The 25,396-nt window shown below is 36.8% G+C and overlaps 1 protein-coding gene across 1 annotated transcript in view; it reads right to left on the bottom strand.

Moving 5' to 3' along the window:
- LOC121331149 (caskin-1-like) overlaps positions 1–24,951 on the bottom strand; it is a 121,153-nt gene extending 96,202 nt beyond the window's left edge. Inside the window, exon 1 of the mRNA XM_041278362.1 lies at positions 24,175–24,951. Within this exon, the coding sequence (XP_041134296.1) occupies positions 24,175–24,268 (94 nt within the window). The 5' untranslated portion in view covers positions 24,269–24,951. The remainder of the gene's footprint in view (positions 1–24,174) is intronic.
- Positions 24,952–25,396: the final 445 nt, after the last annotated feature.

The raw sequence follows: 25,396 nt of genomic DNA, 5'->3' as shown, positions 1-25,396 counted from the left end.
TGTGCACCAATGAGACTGAATAATACCATGTACAATAAGTACAATTTTTAATTGTGTGCCACAGCTTGGACCTTGACCAACTGAAATACTCATATAGCAATGCCCTTCAACACTAAACATTAGTGATATTTTGATATGATATCGATATCAGTAATAATTTTCATACTGCAATATCGTGGGATTATAAAAACAAAAATCACATAAGTTCACAGAGGCATACTTTTTTTTTGCTAAAACTGCTAAAAATACAAAAGCCTTATAATCAAGTTTATTTTATATAAAGCTACAACAAACCCTATGCAAACCAATCACTATGTCAGTCTCGTAGGCAAATACCACAGACTAAAGTATTATTTAGCGATTTCATTCCATCAATTGACGTTTAGGTAGCAAACGCTGTTTGCATGCTGCATTATTTTGAGATATGCGCAGGCGTCAGCAGTTCATTGTGTTTTGTCTGTGTGATTACTTACACAACTATTAATGTTTTTTTTTTTGTTTTTTTTTAATATGTGAACTTTTGATATTTTAAATGAGATTTACTTTTAAAACATCAAAACACATCTCAAAATAATGCACAAATCGGCATGACACCGTACTGAATACTTTTAGAGGTGTGGTGAGTCAACATCTATATGCAGAGCAGCAGAAGATCTAATTACTTCTGGACTTGCTAGAAAATGAACACCCCCCCGTCTGTGCTCAGTGAAGTATAGAAATATTTTAGTTTTGAGGTGGGTGATCAAATACTAAAAGAATACATGTTTGATCCAGTGGTTAAAGAAAAGGGTTTGTAACGAGGAGGCCCCCCGGTTCAAATCCCAGCTCAGCCACTGACTCACTGTGTGGCCCTGGGCAAGTCACTTAACCTCCATGTGTGTTGTCATATATACAAGGCCCTGTGACAAGCACATTAAGAGATAGTAAACATACAGGTCAGGGAAAAATATCTATTTAAAATGTATGTAACCTTCAAGTTACACCAGAATTATTTACCATGTAGGTCATAACTGAGATTTAGGATAAGTAGGTAGATAACATTGCACCAGTTTGAGAAGAATCTATAAAAACAAGCACATACTATATTTAACAACTGGGTGAAAGGAAAATCCTCTACTCAAGAAGCACACACACAGCTTTCATTGCACAGTTATATTTACCAAGTGCAGTCTTGGTAATTAACTTTTCACATTCATTAAATACTGTCTGGTCGTCAAACATAGGATTTGATGTGGTCATATTGGAGAGGCATGTCAATTACACATCACTTGGGAAAGCTGACATTACATATCCCCTTTCCTGGGCCCCAGTCTCTGCAAACAAACATGACACTTCATTAGCTGTTGAAGGATGACCTAACAATTAGTGTGGTCAGGTACCATGACCAGATTTACCCATAAAATAGCAGAACGGAGTGTTATAGAAATGCAGAGAAACTGTTTCATGCTAGGTAGCTTCAGTTTCCAATCCCAAACCTTGTTGTGCGTTTGCATAAAGGTCAAGGTTTGGACAAGCGAGCATCAATTTACTGCGTGCTCCACCCTACAGGATGCTCCACCCCCTCAGCATGCTCCACCCCCACTGCATGCTCCACCCCCAAAAAAGATCATTAGAAACCAATACAAAGAGTAGTTTAATTATGACTCCAGTGTATAGGTCACTGGAAGTGGCCCAGTTAACCCTAATAGCACTGAATTAGAGCGATAATGCCTCCAGTTACTGTAGAATGTCCTTGGTTTAATCTGAATTTATCCCAGATCGTTTGACACTCTAGTGACTAGAAATGAGGTAGATAAGCTTTTCAAGCAGCTTTTCATTCCTACTTCACACTACACTGACAAGGCTTTTAAAGTATTGGTAATTCAAATGAGTCACAATTAATTTCAAATAAAATAGTTGTGAAGCATTCCATGCTCATATTAAACTCATAATCAAACTCAAACTCATTTACCACTATGAAAAGCACTTGTTTTAAATAATGATTAAATCAAAAAGTGAAATGTCATGATTTACCATACCCAAATATAAAAAGAAACGAATAAGCACATGCAACCCATAAGTTGCCAAATAACCTGCACCTGTAAAAATAGGAACTGGTTTAAATGGCATTATACAGCATATGCATGCAAATAAACAGAGTACTTGCTGAAATATCAGCTTGTAATAATAAAAGCATATTTTAGGTTTTTGGCTTAACCTTTGGCTAATATTATTCTTGGCCAAGCACCACTTTTTGCAAATAAATAAATAAAATGAGTCCCCTGCCTGCCCAGTGCAAATCGTTTTGAAATAAATAATATATTTATAATAATATTTCTTTTTTAAAAAGTTCTGTAATGTTTTATATGCAAAGGAACTATAAAAACAGATTTAGACCTTGCTGGGAATATGTATTTGAGTTGCTACCGCATCCTGTTTTTAAATGGAGATCATTTATTAGTGAGGGGTTTGACTTGGAGAAGGGATTTAACTGGATTCTCGATCCCTGGAGCTGCTCTTTGGGGAAGGAAGATGCGCCCTGAATGACACCTGCAAACATCTTCATCTGCTGAGCTCCAGATAACCAGCAAGAACATTATCATATTGCTCTAGGGGGAGGGGGGATTAAGGCTGTCAGAAAATAAATGAAAAATAATTCCAACAGCACTGAAAAAACAATTAAAAGCTGATTATGAAAATGAGAATAAAATCGTTTTCAATGCATGTTCCTATTGTGCAAGTAGATGCTGATTTTACCAGTACTGAAATTCCCCAACCCTCCAATTTTGTTAGCCATATATCATGCATATCAACATAGAAAAAGTTGTGTGGATTGTTTGCAATTCCCAGCTCAGTTTCAGCCATACCAGGATTTAATTAGCTGCATGTGGCCACTTCTATAAAAGATGCCTGGTACTGTATGTCTACCTATGTAAAAAAGAAAGTCTTTATTATGGTATGTTTCAAACTATAGTAGGAGTATGACATTGTAATTATGGCAACGTTACAATAATTTGCTATTAGAAGTTGAAGGCTATGTTACTTGTTTACACAGGTAAGCTCAGGTGTGTCTCAAGTAGAACCTGAAATGGCTCAAACTGCAGGTGGAGTTTTTCTCTCAATCCCTGATATATTTTGAAGAATAACCTCCAAAATAACTAGCAGATAACCACTGTGGTCAGTTGTGAAGACAGGAGAAACACACAGTGGGAAACACATTCTAGTTTAATCACAGAAAGAACAGCATTTACATAATATATCCGATGCTTATTTCTGTCATCTGCTCCAGCTCCTCTGTTTCTCTCATTTGACTGCAGGGGAATTGCCCTCATTAGTTTCATTAGTAAAAATAACTCTTAATAGGACAAACAGCCATGCAAATCAAATTGTAATGTGCTTTTTAAATACCCAAATATATTATTATTATTATTATTATTATTATTATTATTATTATTATTATTATTATTCACCTATAAAAGTAGTAAACAACACTGCAGTCTAATCATTTTCTTGCAGAATGACATGCCATCTGCTCGGCATCAGGGGGCTTCCACAACTTCAGGGCAAATGCCACACAGCGTATCCTGCAAGCTCAGCCAGTATCCAAAACGTGTGCCATCAGCCACCCGCTTTTTTTTGCACTGCAAGCCCGCCGTGGAGCCATTACAGAACTACAGGACCGCGCAGTTCTGAATTGCAGACAGGCAGGCCTGCATGCGCCCAGGAGGTTGCTGGTGCGCGGTGAGCCAAGGACTCCGCAGGCAACCTAAACCCTCCCTGCCCGGGCAGTGCTTGGCCAATTCTATGCTGCCCCCTGGGAACTCCCGGCTACGGTCGGTAGTGACATGGCCTGCATAGACTGATAATCATATAAGCATTTCTGCAGACTCCTACAGAGGTATAGCAAACATCACAGGTCATCAACCTAGTGTAGCATTTGTACAATTTTCTAAGGCACAGTATAATGATGCAAAACTGTATAAAGAGGAGTCTTAGTAAATTGGGCAAGGATCCATCTCAAAGAACTGGGCAAGCTTACAAGCCAGCTCAAAAACATGCCTATTCTTTAGACCCATTTCTAGAACAGCACAGAGGTACGCTTAATTTTGCAGTTCAATCGACATATTGTTGTGGCATATGATACTACGATATGAGTTTCATGAACTGAGATGGTACAGAAATAACGTCCGAGAAAGAGATTCAGCCAAGCACAAAGAACACTTTGTTTCTCATAGTGAATAATGGATATGTCCTGATTAAGCGCCTGGCCACGTTTCTTCAGATTCAGATTCACTCTCCAGGTAGTGTAATACAGAAACAAGAGCCAGCCTGAGGATTTCCTGAGGTCACACTGCAACTCTACCCCTTGACCACCATGTTCAATGAGCCATCTTAATTCATTACATTTCACCCCCCTGTGTGGCGGCTCAGAAGGTTATTTGTTTTTGTGCATTGTTCTTTTTTTTCCTCTCTTTGACACCCAGGAGATTTAAAATCAATTTAATTCTGTATGCCTTCATTTTACATTAAACCAGAATTATTGGCAAAGTTTAAATTTCTCTGCAGGTCAAACACTGCGGCAGAAAATTTGCAAGGCTAAGGCCAACGCTCACTCATGGACTGTGGTGATTATCCATGCTCTTATCACCTTCAGGTTACTGTGATTTACTCTTTTAGATGTCTTGTCTGGCATTATGCTGACCAGACTCATTGAGAAAAATTCTGTGGCAAGAATGGTTAGTCTCACCTAGCTCATTTCAACATGCCATTAACCCTGCACTACAGTACCTGTACTGGTTTGAATACCATGCACTGTATAAGGTACAATACAAGGTTTTGGCTAATAAGTCAGAGAAAAAAATATTAAATGTATACTTATTATGTAGTGATTTCTAATACAGTACATGCAAATAGCTCCAGCTGTCAATTGAAAATCCAGAGCTCCAAATAATTTAAGGTCAGTAGTAATTATCATGATAACACTAAAATTGCTTCCGAAAGACTAAACCTGTCAAAATAAGTTCTAAACCAGAAAATATTGAATAACATTTTCATACAATATGTATTATGCATACATTTACAAACAGCACAAACAGAGCACATTGGAAATAATTTAATACCCATGACTTAAATGGATCGATGTTAGAGTACGGTCTCAGGCTGTCCATTTCTACAGCGTTGTGGTAAATAACGCAGTGAATCGCTCTTTCATTGCTGTGCATTGATGGAGCACATGCAAACAGGCAGAGAGACACAACAACTACTGAGGCAAGCAGGTGTTATCCTCTACAGGAAGATTGTACATTCAAAACCTGCAGGATCTTATTTAATGTAGTTTCATGTATTATGCTACTATCACGTGTTATGTACTTTCCACATGTATTTAATGTATTATTTTATGTTTACTGTATCATGTATTATGCATTTCTCTGTATTTAAAGTATTATGGATTTTCATATTGTTACTGCATCTTGTAAAGCGCTTTGTGATGGTGGTCCACTATGAAAGGCGCTATATAAAATAAATAAAGATTGATTTGATTTGATTTGATTATGACTTGTGTTACCCTCCCTACTCATTGGAAATATTCAAGTAGACTTTCCTGTGCTCAATTAAGTTTGAAAGAAGAGTTTAGCATTTTGCATTTTGCAAAGGAGAAACAATAAAAACTGTACGTGAAAGTACAGGCTCCCTAATGCACCCCATAATGTGTAAATGAGAAGGGGTCTTCCTTTAGCAACGTACTGTGCTGAATATTTATTAAATGAACTTCTCTTTCGGGCTGTGGAGTTTATGTCACTGGCTTTTTTCTTCTCATTTTACAACTCCCTGCCTTATTTGGGAAAGTGTTTTTTCCAGTCCTGTCACTGACATCTTCTTAAGCTCTGCTGACACCTTATAAGGCTTAAAAAAATCCAGCCACGGGCAATCTCCTAACCCAGTGTGGAACAATAGACAGATTGGTTGATTGGAAACCTTTGTTGCTTGAAGGAATGCATTTAAAAAAAAAATAGGACAAATCCCATTTGTCCTCCTTTCTCTGGATTGAGGTCTTTGGGAAGTTTAAAGCTGTTTCAAGAAATATAAAATTAATGCAATTCTAAATTATAATTCTGAGACTCTACAGATAGAAACACAGGGAAGGTGGTGATGCACAATTTATAGCCCAGAACAACAATAACATGTCATCAGTCTGCAAGCTTTTCTTTGGATGAATGAAGTGTGTATGCATTAGTTACCATGGATTTATAAAGGGATTGGTATGCTGTAGTGCAGTACCAGAAACATGCTATTTCTAACGCACTGGGACTCAAGGTACTGACAATAGTTGATTCCAGGGTTAAAGGATTAAATAGTTCAAGGGCACCCTGTAAAAGAAAATGAACACTAAAAAAAACCCAATAATTTGGTATAACTTTATTTTTCTCTGGTTCATTACAAGAAAAACTGGCACTACGTCCTTGTCAACAATTGAAATCAACAATTCAACAACTGTGTTGTTTATACTTTCCTAATATGCTGGGTTGCTATGGCACTAACAAACATGCTATTAAAAAATCACACATTAAATATTTGCTCTGTGTTTATATGAGGTATGCTGTGTTTTTGTTTTTCCCCCATTGTACTCCAATGTTTGCTTTGCTTCTTCATGATCACTGGTTACCATACTTTTCCTCCTGTAGTAAATAAAGTTTCCAGTTGCCCCATGTTCCCTGAGTGGGAAGATGTCTTGGAAGTCCCAGTCTGAAGACCTGATCAGCTTCCTTATACTACAGCCTACTACTGACTGTGCCACATGGTGCCTAATCAATATCCCTTTGATGGGATCATGGAAAGCATAGAATTATATTTCAACAAAACTAACCTTACTTACATATTTTCTGCACCATCGTCATTACTGATTTAAGGATTTTAACCACTAGTGGCCCATACTGCTATGTTCTTTCCAGACACAAGTAGAGAGAGTTATTGCCACACCATTCAAGTGTAAAGCAAAATGGAAACTACCAGAATGTCATTTGTCAAAGATCTCATGAAAACAAAATTGTCACAAAGACTTACAGTAGTGTAGCATAGTCGTTAGAACCAGCCATGCTTCTCCATGCAAGTCTGTTCTTCACCCTGAGTTACACTTGTCTGAATCTTTCAGTAGCAAAAATCAGTTTCTGTACTGCCAGACTTTTCCAAGAGCTCTCTAAAGTACATCCCCACCCCCCCCCCCCCCCCCCCGAGGCATCGGAATCACAACTGGCCTGCTTTGCGTGACTGTGGTCATTATCGACGAGAGAGCTCAGACAATTTCACTGCACTGCAATCTCGGTCCTCAGGTGGCCATGCATTGTGGGAGGGACAGGGTGGTTTCTATTGGCCTGCTATCAAAGGATTTCAAAATGCACAAGCAAATTAACAAAACTGATTTGGCTATATTTAATTAGATGCTGATCTCAGACCACCTGTCATTATAGATTAAAGTGAACCCATTGCATGGTCTATGTTGTTGTTATTATTATCATCATCTACAGTAAATATCTGCTGAGATCTTATTTGCATGACTGCCCCCATTTATGCTTATAGACACCCAATATGAAGACAGACTGGTAGCTACAAATTAAAATTGGCACATGCTTTTATTAGTTGATCATTAAAGAACTGGTGTACCACTGGAGTAAGCTTTAATCTGGAAAGCAACAATCTCCAACCAAGACTGTCCCCACCCTACAAAATACCTGCAACATAAAGGTTGGTACATCCTCATTATAATTAGCAAAGCTAAGAACTACCCCGGTCTATGAGTCGATTTTTAAAGTTTACAAACGGTGTGCATGTAAAATGACTGTGGATGGAAGTTCTCGCTGTTTTGAGTTATTTTTGTAATGCATTTGGACATATTATGCGTTCTTAATTTGTTTATTATAAAGTTGTCTTTAATGTAAAAGTCTAGTTTGCTGTAGTCTCTTGAAGGCCCATAGAGGGGCCATTTTATTAAATATATATACAAGCAAAATGAAACAGGGCAACATCCTCTCTTTGTGGAAGAACTAGGTTGGAATACTGTTAAAGCACAACACACAGCAGTCTCAAAGATCCTGGACACTCACAGTGTGTTCCTTCCTAGGAGGATGGGATGGCTCGCAATCACTTTGACCCCCAGCTTCATTCTTTAACCAGCTGTTTAAGAAAGGGAGAGAGTACTGTAGAGTAGGTGCCACTGACTGTGCAAAAGTTGAATGCATGTTGTAGTAGCCTATACTAGAAATATGTTTTGGGGGAAATATTGGTGTTTTGTTTTTAAAACAAAAAAACAAGATGATCCTACAGTATGTGGATCTCATACTTCCATCATGTCTTAGCTATTTGATTCTCTTTTACCAGCACTGTATGACCTTCATGCTGCATTGAATGTAAATCCTTTGGACAGGATGCTCTTTATTGAATTAATATTTCTCAAGGGTTTGTATTACCTTCTTCATTGATCTCACTCAGATCTACTCACAGGCTTTTTCAAATGAATGCCGCTCAAGAATGGAGCCGTATCACCGCACGAGTGTATCGAATCCGTACAAGAATACAACTTTATTTTGAACTTCATGTCATCCACAAAGGACAAATGCACTGACTTATGTGTTTCTGTGAACATGCTTTAAAAAAAAAAAAACAACATTGTTCACACAAAGACATCAAGGGGGGCATGCTAGAGGGACACGCCTTTCAACCCTAGACCATTTCCTGAGACTATCTTGTTTGACTGGCGCTGCCTTCATTTTAAAAAATGTCTGCGCAAATACTACACTGTAGATTCCTATGTAAGACATCAAATAGAACCAATAAAAATCACAGCCATTCACATCAAAGGGAGTCTGGAAACTGTTTCCACATTCCCTCCATGCAACTTGTTATTTCAATTTTGAAAAAGTCAATTGTAAACACCTTGTAGTCTGTTTGTGAAGTAGACTGCATGTACATGCATGGTACAGTGGGCAATATTTAGTTATTTGCAAACTACAAAAAAAACATTTGAAGCATTATGGAACAAAATATGAATAAACCTTTTCTGACTGTACTATTTTTGCAGTATTTAATTTACTGAGGTGCTGCAACTTTGAAGGCACTGCATTTTTTAAGTTTTTTGAGAGACTTAATCTCTCAATCTGTTTTTATTTAACACCACTTGACTTATATCCCAACGCACTGAAAAACGCATTGGAAATACTTGCTGTCGAATGCAGTGCCTGAGACAAACGTCTTAGTGTATATGGGTGTATTTTACAATACAAACGTATGTTTACTTTTGTACAACAGTTTCATTTTAAACTGTAACAATGACCAATACCTTTCATATGCTCTGGCTCACAACTACTCACCTAGGCCTACATGTGTCTTGTAGACAAACATTTGTTATTGAACTATTTCCTCAAACAGACACTAGAATAGAATATATATGTATAGATATTGGGTGTATATTTTTATCACACTATTGTATCATTTTTCTTCGTCGCTTTGTTATTTGTGCATGATGCAATGCAAAAGTAGGCTTCTGTTACATTGCACAACACTAAAAATGCTTTTTAAAGACTCAGATGTGATCTCAGACGTGAAACTATAATTACAAGCTGCAGTATAAAGAACATCAGACAGCTGCTGAGAGCTTCATAGGGGAGTGGAGCGAACACATGCAGCATCTGGGTGGTGGTACAGTATGTGCTGTGTATAGATGCTGTAAAATGAGTATATTTGCTTTCCAGTCTAGATTTAAGGTTCCCAAAAACCTTGCTTACTTCTTATATAATACAGGCAATTCCCACATTTATTGTTCTATATTAGAGCAGATGCTTTTGAAAGACTGCAGAGCATTTCAGGTCCTATTCACATTATTATAGTCACTGTATGAAGAAAAATATACATTAACACTGTAAAATAATGCCTGTAAATTCTTAATTAACTTTGACTGAATACCACCAGAATAACTCCTGTGCAAGTGGTCAATGGACAGGAGCAGCAGCAAATATGCATTTCATTTTGTGGCAATTCAGCTATTTATAGTGCCTTCATAGTGACTGTATAACATTTTATTTACAACCTCTGCAGATAATCAGCTACAAACATGGTCTGGCAACAGACTTCAACAGTCAAGGCTTCTTCACAACTAAATCAGACATCTGCTTAGGCAAAGAAAAAGGCCTGTAATGAACAAGAAAGCATGATGCCATATTGATGCATTGCGATTTAAGCTATATACTGTTCAGCTGAATCTGATGGTACAATATAAGGGAATATGAAACATCAACTACAAAAACCATCTAGTGAATACAGTTAAACATACATATGCATGTGCAGGTGCTGCATAGATGTTTGGGAACAGGGTATGTTGATTGGCTGAGAGGGCCTTAGGATTCACATGTTTTGAATGCATTCAGATGATATTATGATATTCTATTTACGGTCAGATTGTGGAACTTCCATTAGAAATTAAGCACTAGTTTCGTACCAATCCAAAACAAGACCCACCAAGCACACCACAAGGAAGCAAAAGCCAGGAATTAATGGTCCATAGTGCACTGTTATGGAACACTGGGTATAAACCCAAACTTCTCACAGTCCAGTAGCTATGAAGACTCACATCGCAGGGTGCACTTGGGGTCAGGGAATTGAATTCCTGCAGAATCAGATCAGGCCCCAGTCTTTCTGTTTCCCTGAACATGTTAGAAGTGTCTATCTGAGTCTTTAAATAGTTTCTGTTGCTACTCTTCCCTCTCTGATAGCTGCTGGAAACCTGACACTGAGCAGCCTTATTACAACCTCAAACCTCCTGGGCTGGTTTCAGCACTCTGCAACCTTTTAATACACCAGAGTAGGGCAAAGGAAGCACAAGCTGTAACTGAAACAACACTGCTTGGCAGGATGGCTGGGTGTGGTTGATATCAGCTATTAGCAATTCCTTTTTTCCATGCACACTGATGGACTTGTAACACACAGCCAAGTTCACTGTAAGCTGAAAATCGGTTTAAATATATTACAGTAACAGATTCTCTTCTTGTTTCTGTTGGGTGCCACTTTGAAAGCTGTGGTACAGGGCTGGAGGGAGGAAGAGAAAACAAGCATCAATACTGGATCTCTGTTTCACTGCTTATCCAGAGTAGCTTCCTCCAGCATAACTGTTTGTTTACATGCCATTTTGTATTGATGAGGGGTACTCAAGGAAATCAGAATACAAAATAATTAAATGCTATGATGGGGGTCAGGGAAAGATTTATTAAACCAGTCAGTGTCCCTCAAGATACTTTTTTTTACAAAACAGTACTGTATTCATTGTGAACAAATCGCTATCGGTGCCAAGAAGGTGTTCTTTTAAGCGAAGTTCCTGTTCCTTTAGCCGAAGCATTTCCGATGGGAAAAATAGGTTTCACCACAAGGGTGTTCCCTTAGGTGAAGTGTTCTCTTAGGGGGTGTTCCTATACCAGGAGACTACTCTACTACAACTTCTACATGTGTTTTTATAAACTGCTGCTTTAGAATTTCAAAATACTGGAGGTTACAGTTGAGTTAACATGCAGTGCTCCAGTTATATGTTCCAATTTATAAAGCTGGTAATTTAGTTCTAATAATATTTTACTTCAAGATCTTTGGACTACACACCTCATCTGCCTCTGACCTTTTCAAAAGTACTGATCTCGTCTGCCTCCCACTTCACTATACCACAAGTTTTTAGCTGAAAATAGAAAATGCTGACTAGCGGAAAGGGCAGCTGTTTCTTCTTGTTAAATGTTATTTATCATACAGAGTTTGACACATTGCGGTCTCTTCGTTTGCTCCTGGAGTTATTGTTTGCAGCACTAACGAGCTAGCCGAGCTAGCTGGTGTTTGTGTAGAAAGCACTGTAAATGGGTTTTGGCTGAGGATTTGTGTGGAATATCCGCTGCCCTGCCAAAAAATGGTGATGTTCCCATAGAAGGATAAAGAGAGCTGTACTGTCACAAATTTGCTTCAATTATACATGCTGTGAATGACATGAACAAATGGTTTGATTCGTGAGCAACTGTCGTGGAAACAGCCACGAATCTGCCTTGGTATAATACCTTCTCAACAGCACAGGGGCCGACACCTTCACATCACAGATTTCAGCAAGACAGATTAATCATTTTCCCTGTAAATTAGCTGAAAAGCCCAGTTAAGCCAGTTTCCTGCACTTACAGTACTGCATCTGTTCTGGTTATTTTGCATGGCTTCTTCAGGACACAGAAGATGCTCCAGTAGTCTTTTTGACCAACTGCAATCAAATGACCTGGTGACTCATGACCTCGCTGTTTCTTGCTTATAGCAAACCCACTGACAGCCCGTCACATTAAAAAATATAGAATTTGTAACTCCATGTGGGAATACTGTTTATATACATAAATTAACATGAGCAATATATTTTTGCCTTGTTAATGGACACAAATATATTTTTAAATATATGTTACAATGTAATTTATATGCGCATGTGTGTGCTCTGTGTGAAATGTAATGATTTGGTAATAGAAAGGCAGGATATTAAATTGTATTAATTGTATGGTAGTTTAATATATAGATACTGCATCTGAACAACTCCTACTACCCATAGTGACAAAAAAGGCTGAAAAAAATGTGTAATATTACCTTGGAAAAGAATCCTTTAAAAATCAATAGTATTATCAGCGGTCTTGCCATAGTGCTATAATAGTACACAAAGATATAAATAGGAATACATTTTCAATAGTGTTATTCAGCAGTGCAGAGGGGCTTTGATATTTCCATTAGTTATTAACTGAAAATATATACAGCTTGGTACATTAAGATAGCAAGGGCAGGGCAACAAAAATCTATAACACGTTTAAAAACAATGACATTGCATCAGTGTCAATAGTCCTAATGTGTGTGTGTGTGTGTGTGTGTGTGTGTGTGTGTGTGTGTGTGTGTGTGTGTGTGTGTGTGTGTGTGTATATATATATATATATATATATATATATATATATATATATCGCCAAAAGTTTTGCATCACCTACAATTTTAGGAAAAAAGTACAGCAAATTAAAATCTATAGTGTTGGGTGCTTATCTATCACAGGTCTCGGGTACAGTTGACATGCTCAGAGCCCCAACAAAGAATTGTTAGATAATTTTACGTTCGTTCATTCAAAAGATGTCACAACCGATAAGTCTTTAGAGTATGTGCCCAGAAAGATATTCAGAGGACTTTTCAGAGGGTTTCAAGAAGTTGAAATACCGCGACCATTAGTTCTCCACCACAGTAAGTCAGGTGTAACGGGCGAAATGGTACATGGGGGCCCGGTTACTACTATGTTTAAGAATATTATACTTTCGGAAGAATATTTCATTGGTAAAGGGACGGTTTGATCACAAATGTGGGTAACTTCACTTGACGTATCCTACATAGATTAAATGGACATGAGACTACATGGCGTACCGGTTTTCAAAGTTGCATGCTAAGGATCTTAAAATCCTAACCTGATATATATATATATATATATATATATATATATATATATATATAATATAGAATATATATATATATATTTTAAATCTATATTATAAGTAGCACATTTGAATTCATCGTGTAACCACTGATACAGTATTTCATGCTAGATTTCGGAATGTTGCATTTAAAAATAAAATCAGTTTTTATTTAAGGACATGGAAAACTTCACAACGCGGTATGTAATTCAATATGTTAATGCATTATTCAACAGGTTTCATTCGACTTTATGAAGCACAATTAGTTAATTATGTAGGGTGATGTAAACCTTTTGGCCATAGCTGTATATAAATAATAACACACAATGTATTATTTTTTTATAGGACAGCTAGAGCTTGCGTTAAGTATGTAAACTGAAAATTCTTTGCATGTGTAGATGACCTTCACGTTATCTAGAAATGTAGACAGCAAATTAAAAGAACACTGTATCTTTGTTTATTATATTGTACTCTGTATCAATAGCTCAACTACAAGACACAGTGGAAATATCTTTGCACCGTCTGCCTCCATCCATCATCTCTGTGACCTGGTTGGAAGTTGCTGTATGACCCTAAAGAGACTAACTTGCACTGTTGATTGTTTCGATTTTCAAAATTTTGGGGCCCTTTATTAATTATTTAATAGTGACGATATTTGGATCCACTGGCATTTGGAATGTATTGTTATTTGTTAAACGAGTTATCTGCTTTGTAATGTGACTGCTAACAGGTACACAAGATCAAACATTAATCACTAATAACTCAGTATTTTCTGCCAACTGTATCATATTAGTACAAATGTGGAGCAGGTGCTTGGCATTGTGTTCCACTGGTCCTGATCTGTTAGTAGCAATTCAGTTCCAAGGATGAGACCATCACCACATACCACACAAGGGCAAGTGCACGGTCTCTGGAGATACTCCACTGAAGAACAGGAATTGAATTGATACTTTGTGGATAGAAGTATTGGTTTAATACTGTTCCTACGAGGTGCAGTGGTAGGGAACAGCACATCTCCAAGCACTGTCATGTGCATGGAAATAAAATACATGAACTTTAAAATCAAATTAAACAGGTTTATAACCTTTAACTGCTGGGAGTATTTGGATCACATCTGTGTCTGTCTGTGTTTTTTTTTATCATGAACAGTACTGATGTAAATGCAAAGCATCAAATCTATAGCAAGTAATCTGAATGAGCTATTTAATTTACACTAGTGTTGTTTTACAGAGTTTATACAAGGAAACCAGCGAAGCACAGAGGCCTGATTCCTGCTTTCAGTGTTGCACTCATCAAGACTCATTCAATGCTCTTTACAAACTGCAGTGTCTAAAAGAGCAAACATTGGTGCGAGTCAAGGACAGGTCAATCACTCAACGGAAATGTACAGTACACTGTAGGTAGCACGCTTAGTTTGAAACCTGATCCAAAGTGCACATTTGTTAGGATCTCAAAAGATGTTGTCCAGAGTTCAATTAAAGTATGGACATGATGAGACGCTAATTTTAACATCTTTGGACAAGCCAGCACACCAACGCTTCTGTCTCAATGTGTTCAATCTCTGTTTAAAAAATATATATGTAGAATACAGGATTAGCTTTGAGGGAGATGAACACAATGCTCAAGGAAATTCCGATTCAACTAGCCTTACAGTTGGGTTACTCACTTAAAATGTGTGTAACAACACTACATTTTGTACAGCATTTTCTTTTTTTTTTTTTTTTGCATAATGCTGAAATATCTAGTCCATTAAAATGTCAGCACATTACCATGATAGTGGCATGAGCACAAGGTTTTCTTCATTATTTTATGAGGCCACATGTCAGCTAGTACAGCAAAAACCTACATTTTAATGATAAAGCATTTAGGGAACTCAGTCACTTCTTAGTAATTGCAATGTGATCACCATAAAATTTATTTATTCAGATTCCTAACGTCAGATTTAATTTCTACAAAAGGCAGACATGTTTTCTGTAGCTGGTACAGGTGGTGTTTGAACCCATCCAGGTGGCTCTGCTAAGGTTAACGGATGCCTCAAGTGGCTTCAGGGTCATTTCTTTCAATAACTGGTGAATTTGTGAGCTACCTAATGAAGTGTTCACTTCATACCAATTATCATCAATTATGCCAACTATAGCAACTGTGAGTTTGTCAGTATTTCAGAGGAACAAATCAACCATAGGTGACTCATACTGCTATCTGATCTGCTTGCTTGTTTGTCAAAATACCTGTAATGGAATCATAAATAAAGAGCATCAACTTAATAGCAGACATTTTAAATTGAATGAATGCCTTTTAATATGGTTAGCTGAATAACAGACCAGACCACAAAGGTCTCTTCTTCAAGTGAAAAGTGGAAACTAAAGGTAAAGAACATTCTTCTTTCAGGGCTTTGACGAACATCTAGTCTCAATGAGTTAAAACGTTTGTCCAACAACACTAATCTTTATATGATACAATAATTTAAACATACAAAATGTGTGTGTTTGTGTGCGTGTGTGTGTTAATACAGTACTAGAAACCGTATGCTGTGAAATGCATAAAATGCATTGCTGGTAATAAAGCTAAAATCAGAGGATTAAGGGAGCGGATTTCTTTATTGTGAGGACATGATGACCTCACTTGATTCCACAGATGCACAACAACTTACAGCTGACCCACTTAAGGCAGCCGTGAAAACCAATAGCCTTGTTTACTATAGTAGACCAGTTTAATCCCTGCTTAAGTACATTTGTCTGAGACAGGCTTTTGTCATCATCATTGCATCAACACTCAGATACATTTTTTTAAACAATGTTGTCACAGGTTGTATTTTTTTGTTTCCCACTCCTGCATTAGGGTGTGGAATGTCTCTTACCTTAAAATGAAAGAAAAAAAGACGCGAAGTACACCAACACAGACGATAGGGTCCAGTTCCTATAGGGACAGCCAGGACTGCCCTGATAAAACGTGTGTGCTATATATTATGCACAGTTTTTCCGGAATGTTCAAGCAGCATTCTGAAAAACCAAGCATTGCAGCTTTATTAAAAAAATGCATTACAGTTAGCATTTATCTTTCATACTAACCCTCAAGTAGCGTTCGGCAAATGTAATGGCTTGAAGGTGATCAAATAAATAATTAAAGGTGCTGATGCAATCGTTGCATTGGCCACCCTTCAAGCACTTCATCAGAGGGAAAACAAACATATCTACACTTGGCTTCCTAAGGCGCTGCCTTGTTTCCAAGGTAACCTGGTCCTTTTATCAAGGGATTCAGGCCACAGACAGCTTATTAGAGCATCTACACATGCTTCTTCATTCCACAGACTCATCTTCTCATAATTCTTATTCCATACACTGTGTACATTATTGGGGTTTGGTAGATCGCCCTGTATCTCTTTCCCATACAAGGCAGTAGCCATTTTATTAAAATGAAACATTCGTTTTGTTTCAGGAGTCAGATATCGGACTAATGGCAAGCACAGGACTTTCTGATTTTCCAACGTGTTTGTGTTCAGGTTCAAGCTCACCACAATAATGTGTGGCTCACCATTAATCATATATCGGTGGCTTTTATAGTGTAACAAACACTGTATTTTCACACAACCCCAAAACATCTTCAGAAACTATAATACGAGATATTATAATGTAACGATAGAATAGATTCAATTACATGTTAGGACCCAATGGATGGGTAACCTAGACCATAAGGTCAATATCTAATGCCAGTGTCCAATACAAAAAATCTAACCATTATTACATGAATGCTATCCAACACCAGAAGATGTTTAGAAATCTCAAGGACTCTATTACTCCTCCTCAGAACCACACATTAGGTCCCGAGGTCCTCTGGTCCTTTTTGACTATATAGTACAGAGCAATGCATGAGCACTAAACAAATTAAGGTCACTTCACCTCTTGCCTCAGTTCACTCTACAAGCACTCCTCCGTCAGAGATGTTGTCTCTCGCTCAAGCTATCCCTCTGGAGATAAAATCAGCAACCAGTGCTCTGGCCTGGTTTCAGAAATTTTAAAAAGACTTTAAAAAGTATGAACTTTAAAATTTGGGTTTTAGTCCAAACATCAATAGAGAATTTTACCTAAATACTGTTTTATTATCCATACTGTTTGGATTATACTGTGTTTATACAGCACATTATAAATAATAATATTGATGCTTTTAAGTTTAAGTTTACTGAATGATAAAAAAAATACTTACAGCATATACTAAGAATTGTATGCTTGTTGAATTGTGTTTCATATTCTTTTGCATAAAAGTAAACACTGTTTACTGTATGGCTCTAGTTTTTAAGATGCAACGTGCTTCCTTTATCCTAAACTGCAGTATCTGGTCTTGCTCGTTGGATTAGATTATCAGAAGAGTGCTGGAGAAGAAATTCACTCTAGGACAATATGCAGCTGGCATCCTAGTCCAGGATTGCACTGATCTGGAAACACATTGATTTGTGTCAGGACTATGAGCTTATTTTTTCACTGTATTTTATGAACAGGCCAATTAGAATGAGTCTAGTTTAATAATATAAACCTTGAAGGGTGATACTGCAATGCAGACATTTTAAATCTGGCTTTGTTCAACATGGACCTCCTTCAGCTGTATTTTAATTGTATTTACTAATAAGTGGGTCAATAAATCACCCTAGGGGAAACCATAAGCAGGATTAATATATTTAAAGTCACTATTTAGGTTAGCCGCTGTTTAGATTAATAAAATAATATTTGGATTTAATTTTCCCTGTAAGAAAAAAAGACTTTCTGTAAAAAATCAAAATAAATAAATAAATAAATAAATAAATAAATAATTTGCTATTAGAATCAAAGGTAAATGAGAACAGATTAAACAGGATAATACAGATACAGTATGTTTTTATTTTATTTAGTTTCATCCCTTTTTTTATTGAATTGGTACACTCAGAACCCAAATGATCCCCCAGTTGTAAAAGGTTATAGATAAAGGTTCCTAAGGTAAACCCCAGGCAAGGAAAGTCTGAAATTCCACAAGCAGTATTGTGAGTCACAGCCAACAGAAATGTCAAGAACAGATTTTTTCTTCTGAAATCCATGAATATAAAATACTCTCAGGCCTGGCCTTGAAGCCCACATGTCTTACATGCATTGTCATGCTTTAAGGACATTTGCAGCCTATGGCATTATAGGCACACAAGATCGAACAGAAACGTTCCTTTCTCATTCCCTCTCCTGAGCATATATAGCCATTCAACTGAAATTTGAATTAGAATCCTCAAGCAAAATAACATAGTTAGAATTGGGTTATGCAAACCATTTAAAATGGGACTTAATGAAAATGAACACAGTGAATAAAAAATGTATTTGTTAATTTCCTTTAAAGTGTTTCTTCAAGGGCTCCCAAGTGGCGCATCCAGTAAAGGTGTGCCGAGTGGAGTGCAGGATGCGCCCTATAGTCTGGAGATTGTTGGTTCCAATCCAGGTTATACCATCGGCAATCATGCCCGGGAGTACCCAGGGGTTGGCGCACAATTGGCCGAGCGCCGCTCAGGTTGGGAGGGCTCAGGTTGGCAGGGTAATCCTTGGTTCACCGCGCACCAGCGTCTGCTGTGGCTGATAGGGCGTTTGCGGGTCTGCTGTAGAAGCCACTCAGATCTGTGTTGTCCTCCGGCACTATGGGTCTGGTGGCTTTGCTGTAGACTCTTAGCGCGAAAAAAGCAGGGTTGGCAGGACACGTTTCGGAGGACAAGTGTGTCTGCTGCCATTTCCTGAGTCAGCGCGGGAGTTTCGGCGGTGAACTGGGATAAAAATAATAATTGGTCATTCCAAATTGGGGAGAATAATTGAGAAAAATGGGGTAAAAATAATTGCTGACAACTAAATTAATAAAAAATAAATAAAGTTTTCCTTTGTTTTGGGGGCTGTAAAATAACTGGCTGTGTGTATTAGATACCAGCTGCATATGGACAGTATTTCGTTTAGTGGATGTTTAATGCATTTTAATGGTAGGTCGTCTTTGTGTGTCCTCATCCTTCTTTCAATTACATTAAAAAAAAAAAAAATACAGCAGCTGTCATCTCTCCCACTGTATAAAAGCAGACCCTGAAGCTTATCGGCTGCATAACTCCATGAAAAGTAGAGGACCCTACAAGCCTTCTCATTAAAAAATAATTTCCTCTGGACATATATTGTATCAGTTGCTGGACTGCATATACTACTACTGAAATCCCCCCTGGGGCATTACTGTCCCATTAAAATACCCATGTTGGATGACTCCTGAATCCAGTAGCCCTATAAAGTCAGTCAAATGTGAAACACTTTTAAAGCATCACTAACCTTTACAGTGAAAGAGATGCATGCGTTCTCAACACTCTTTTAAATCACCAAGCCCCTGTCATTTTGTCCAATCAGATGATTCTGCTCACCAACATTGCAAACCTTTTTTTGTCATGATGTTTCTTTTTATAAAAATGTAGATTGAAGAGAGCATCCCTTTAACGGTATACACTTGTTCGATGCTTCATTCCCATTAAGAAAAAGTTAACATTTACTTTCTGGGCTTAGGTGTAATAATGCTTTACATTAAATGCCTTTGAAAACTGAAATTAAATTTCCTGTTTGTTGCTCACAGATAAAAGACGCTGGACTTCTGTAGGGAAGCTTTATTCTGCCAGTGCAATAGGCAGGTTTCAGAAACATCAAAAGTTTATTCATTCTTATCTTATAGACAGAGGCGTTTAGTATCAAACCAGTATGCAATGATCAATATACTAGGGTGCAGTGTTAAGGGCCTGGAATGTTGATGACTCTTTATTCATTTGGTATTGGCTACTACAGTCTTATGGAGCATAAAAACCAAGGCTTTTCTATTTCTATTTTGATCCTGAATTATATATAGACTGCTTCAAGTCTAGTTCCAAGTAAGGACATTATAACCGAATGCCATGTGTTTGATCACCTCAAGGAGAGAGGTCAAGCAGAAATTCTCTTAGTACCACATCTGGGGACTGAGCATAAGCAAAACAGGAGTAATACCGCTCCTCAATGTTACACTTCATGCTTCTGAATTAAACATTTTCTCCTTGTTTTGTGTCTCTACTGTTGCCTACTGTATGCTCTTTACTTCAAGTTTACCTACATGTTTCATTGCTGGCAACCTGGAAATCCAAAAGAATGAATTGAGTTTTTCCAATCTTGCCTCGAAGGTACTCGTAGACTCTTCATTAGCAGAATAAATAAACCAGGGTTTTACTAGTTATTAATGTAATTAATTAATTAATTAACTGTAATTAATTTCCAGTGTCATATACAGAAAACTATCCTTTTATTACATGAAGTATCAGGAATACTATTCAAAAACATATTTTCCAGCAGTAGACAGACATTGTTTACATTCCAGTTTGTCTACACATTTACATGGAGCAGATTATATCTTAAACGTAACATATGGTGGGACGTAGGTATATGAATATAAGGATTTTCATACTCCTACTGTAAAGAATTTAAGAAATAACTTTACAATGCAATATCTAGGCTGCAAAACACTAAATGGACTGAACTCCAGCAGTAAAATATATTAATGTCAATATCATATAATTTGTGATTTATATATACTAAACTATTAAACTACTAAACTATTTGACAAAAAAAACAAAAAAACATTGATACTTTATAATGCAAAACCATTGTAATTTACTGCTAGATCTCCTGGTGGACATGTTTATAAATGCAGTCACTAATTAAAAGTTTATAAGGAATTAATGTTAATTATTGGACTAATATCAATAACTGTAGTGTGTCATGAATAAATAATTTCACTATGCATTTAATGGGAAACCATGTGTTTTAATACATAATTACATTGGGGTTACAGCAGAGGACTGATGATTAATATTTGCTAAATGATTCCAAATAATCATTTTCTGTCTGGATTGTTCTAAAAGGATAGTTTTATCTGTGTGTTGCCATATCAATGGATAATGAAACAGCTCCCGCTTTAATGCCTCGCTGTAACTGTAAGTGATGTGCATTTATTCTTGACACTATTCATTTTGTCATTTTAGAAAGAAGCTTTTTGAGTCATACGAGCACTATGTCTATACGTGACATACCGCATTCAGATATTTACATTACTGTTTGAGAGATGTTATATTTTGGATACAGAAATCCACACTTTAAAAATAAAATAAAATAAAATAAAAGAACAAATGGTTTCATTCATTGCCAGGGAATATTTTATATCTTTACAGAGAACTTGAAATGACAGATTGACGTGGATGATTTTAGCATCGCAGAGGTATTCATACTTAACTGTGGCTGTAGCTGTTCTTTTAATGTGTTATTGTTGAGCTTGGGTTTGAATGAGATTTCTGTTTAATGCTTGCCGCCACCTGGTGGCTAAACAGTATATATATATGAGTCTTGGTATATGTTTCTTAACGTCTACAAAATGCAAGCAGTTAAACAAAACAAAAGTACAGCAAGTGAGTTTCTATAGTGTTGGGCGCTCAATCTCATACACTGTCTTTCTCTTCTCCTCAAGTCTCCCCCAAGTTCTTCAACTCTATGCAGCTGGTAGTGTCATTTAGTACATTGTTTTATCAATCAGGGCCAATTGATTGATCCAAATTCTTACATAGGAAAGCCTTTGAAGTAACCAATTCCCTACCAAACTAGTGTTTTACACCCATTGAACAGCATAGGGTAGAGAGGTTGGGATCCTAATAAACTGTTACTACAAAGGGATGCCTCTTGGATACATACTTTGCAAACTGAATCTCCTGGTGGCATGAACGAGGAGCTGTTGTTTACACCTTTTTTTATAATCTTATCTAATGTTGTTGCATCTAGTGGTCTGTTATGATTTTGTGTGCTAGTTTGTAATTTTACAATAGACTAGAGACTTAGATATACATATTTTTGTGTTGGTCTGTATGTTTTAATAATAAAATATATTTGTGTTTTGTATTTACATTGTTTGAATTAGTATTGTTATAGTATTGATTGTTATTGTTATATTGTTTATATAAAAGATTGTTATATAAAAAAAACCAAAACAACTATGCATATTAACATAATTTAAATCTTTTATTTAACATCATGTAATCAAAAAAAAAAAAAAAAAAAAAAAAAAATGATATTGCAGAAGTCTGCCGGAAGCAGTAATAAGTAATGTAGTATTTCATGTTAGATTTCGAAATGTCACATTTATCACTTTTTGACTTCTCATTCAACTTTATGAAGCAAAATGAGTTAATTCCATAGGTAATTTCCATAAACGTTTGGCCCAAACTGTATCCAAACTGTATTTGATCTGCCTATACCCTGCTGGGATAAGCCACAGATGGATTTTTAGAGTATTTTACAGCACTGTTGTTATCATGAGATTGCTGCAATCTAAAAGGATTCTCCAGTCAAATACTCCACTTGTGGCTTATCCCGGCTAGCTACCAAGTTACCTCCTTTGGTAAGAAAAACCTGTAATGCGGTTTGGTTGCATCGAAAAGAAATTGTCTCTGGGAGTCCCTGCTGATGGCAATTATATCTCCTTACAGCACACCAGCAATCCAGTATCATGTTGAAACCATCAGAAATACAAATATCTATCTATCTATCTATCTATCTATCTATCTATCTATCTATCTATCTATCTATATGAATATTATATGTATATATTATATATATACATAATATATGTAGTATATATACAGCTCTCTTATCTCTCTGCTCGATACTAGATCGCTAGCATCTCTCTCATCGATCTATATAATATATAGAATATATTCTATATCTATATCTCTAGATATTATATATATATAGAATAGAATAATATAGATATAATATATCTATCTATCTATAAAGCTCTTATATATATATAATATATATATATATATATTATAATTGGTTATATATACTATACTGTTGTTTCTACTATCTATATATTATAAAAAAAAAAAAAAAAAAAAAAACATACCTCGCCATGTACATAATGTTTAACTGTCATTTACCGCATAAATATAAAGCCAGCAATTAGACGGGTCAAATTACAGCTACTGTAAAACACAGAGATGTGATTCGTTAGGCCAGTTGAAGATATGATACTGTAGTTAAGCACTGTAACTGTTCTGAGAAAAGAGACATAGACAAGAACCATTAAATATTTAACTGCCTAACAAACCATTCCTTGAAAATTAGTGGAATTCTTACGTGGCTGCATCGTGAAGACCATAGCTGATTTGCTTCTGGTCAATTATTTCAAGACATACATGTATAGATAAATAAATAGACAGATAGATAAATAGGCAGACAGATAGATAGATAGATAGATAGATCAGAAATCCAAATTCATGAATCAATAATTGTAATACAGTACAGTAATGTAATTCTTCAAATAAAATAAAAAGGTTTGAACTTATTCCACCTCGATTTTAACTGCACCTGGTTATGTCATCTCGCAATGTATTATTGTAAAGGCTGCAATAATCTGGTGCTGAACCCGCAGAAATACAAGTGCTGGCATACAGTATTCAAGAGAATTTGGGTCATTCTTAACGGAATCTGGCGATCACGTTAACATTTGACATGCACGGTAATGCTCGAATGATGCTGCACTCCTAGTAAGGTACTACGCAGCCCGAGTGCAAATCTAGCCTGTACTGTATCTGTTCAATTCATCGGTTTGATTTAAACCGATGAATTTTAATCTCTTTTAAAACCACTATCCCCAGTTAAATGCCACTTACTTGCTTTCCCCGGCTTGGGCCTCTGCAAGAGCTTCTGCACCGTAATAAGATCTTCAGTCTTCACCGCTTGGAGCAATTCCTGATCTTTCCCCATCTTGACAATGTATTTTACATCCAAAGCATCCTATGTTTTACTTGTTTTCAGCCAGCCGGCGCGGATCCTCCCTATTGCAATGCTATTGTATTGCAAAGTGCATACGGGAGGCTAGCCAAGGATATAGATGCAGATTCCAAATCCTGCTACTATTTCGAAGATGACAACAGCAGAAATTATGATCCAGATCTAAAAATGATAAACAGCAGCTTGCGCTTCTCAATAAACGGGAATATATAAATGGTTTCTTTTTTTTAATTTTTAATATAGTTTCCGATGCAGGTTTTAATTGATTAAATTCATAATAATAATAATAATAATAATAATAATAATAATAATAATATAATAATAATGCAATAGTTCGGTGACAGTAAATGCGGCAGCACAAATAGAATTTGATCGCCGCTTGCGGAAAGCTGTGCAGGTTTCCAGAAATTAGATTCTTCCTAAATTGAAAAAACAAAAAACAAAAAACAAAAAAACCCACTATACGACAATCCTTTATTTACTGTGCAATCAACAACAGATCGGGTGGTGGACAAGGGGTGCAAAAGGCAAAGCTTTCAAAAAGCAAACAGCAGCCCCCATTGTCATCGCTGTGTGAGATCCCTAGCACCAGTTAGTTTCTAGGGTCGTCGCTGTTAAAGCAGTCTGGCGCGCCATGGTGTGTGTGTGTGTGTGTGTGTGTGTGTGTGTGTGTGTATGTGTGTGTGTGTGTGTGTGTTATTCCTCTTGATATAAAATGCTGGGGGAGGCAGCTGGGTGTTGCGATGCTGAATGGATCTTTGCTGCATCCAGAAGGCGGATCTACGGCGCAGCACCATCCCTCCCCTATGGAACAGGGTTGGGGGAGCCAGCCCCTGTAAAGCCTAATACTAGTACAGACGCTTTAGTATTATTTCCATAGAAAAAGCAGAAAAGGGGATGCAAAACCGAATCGTGTGTGCCGCTGTTGCAGCATTCAGACCAACAGGAAACATTCCCATATGATGCTTTTTATTTTTTTATAAGGGGGAATCCCTTACACTTGAATTTCGTCCCGATATCGAATGCCAGTTATATACACCTCTTGATTTCTGGACACTGTTTCTTTTATTTATGTATTTATTTTTGCCATGCGTGCTTACA

This window comes from Polyodon spathula, chromosome 18 (genome assembly GCF_017654505.1).
Source record: "Polyodon spathula isolate WHYD16114869_AA chromosome 18, ASM1765450v1, whole genome shotgun sequence".
Lineage (NCBI taxonomy): Eukaryota > Metazoa > Chordata > Actinopteri > Acipenseriformes > Polyodontidae > Polyodon > Polyodon spathula.
Note: the sequence above shows the minus strand (reverse complement) of the source record. Positions and strands in the feature narration are given on the sequence as shown.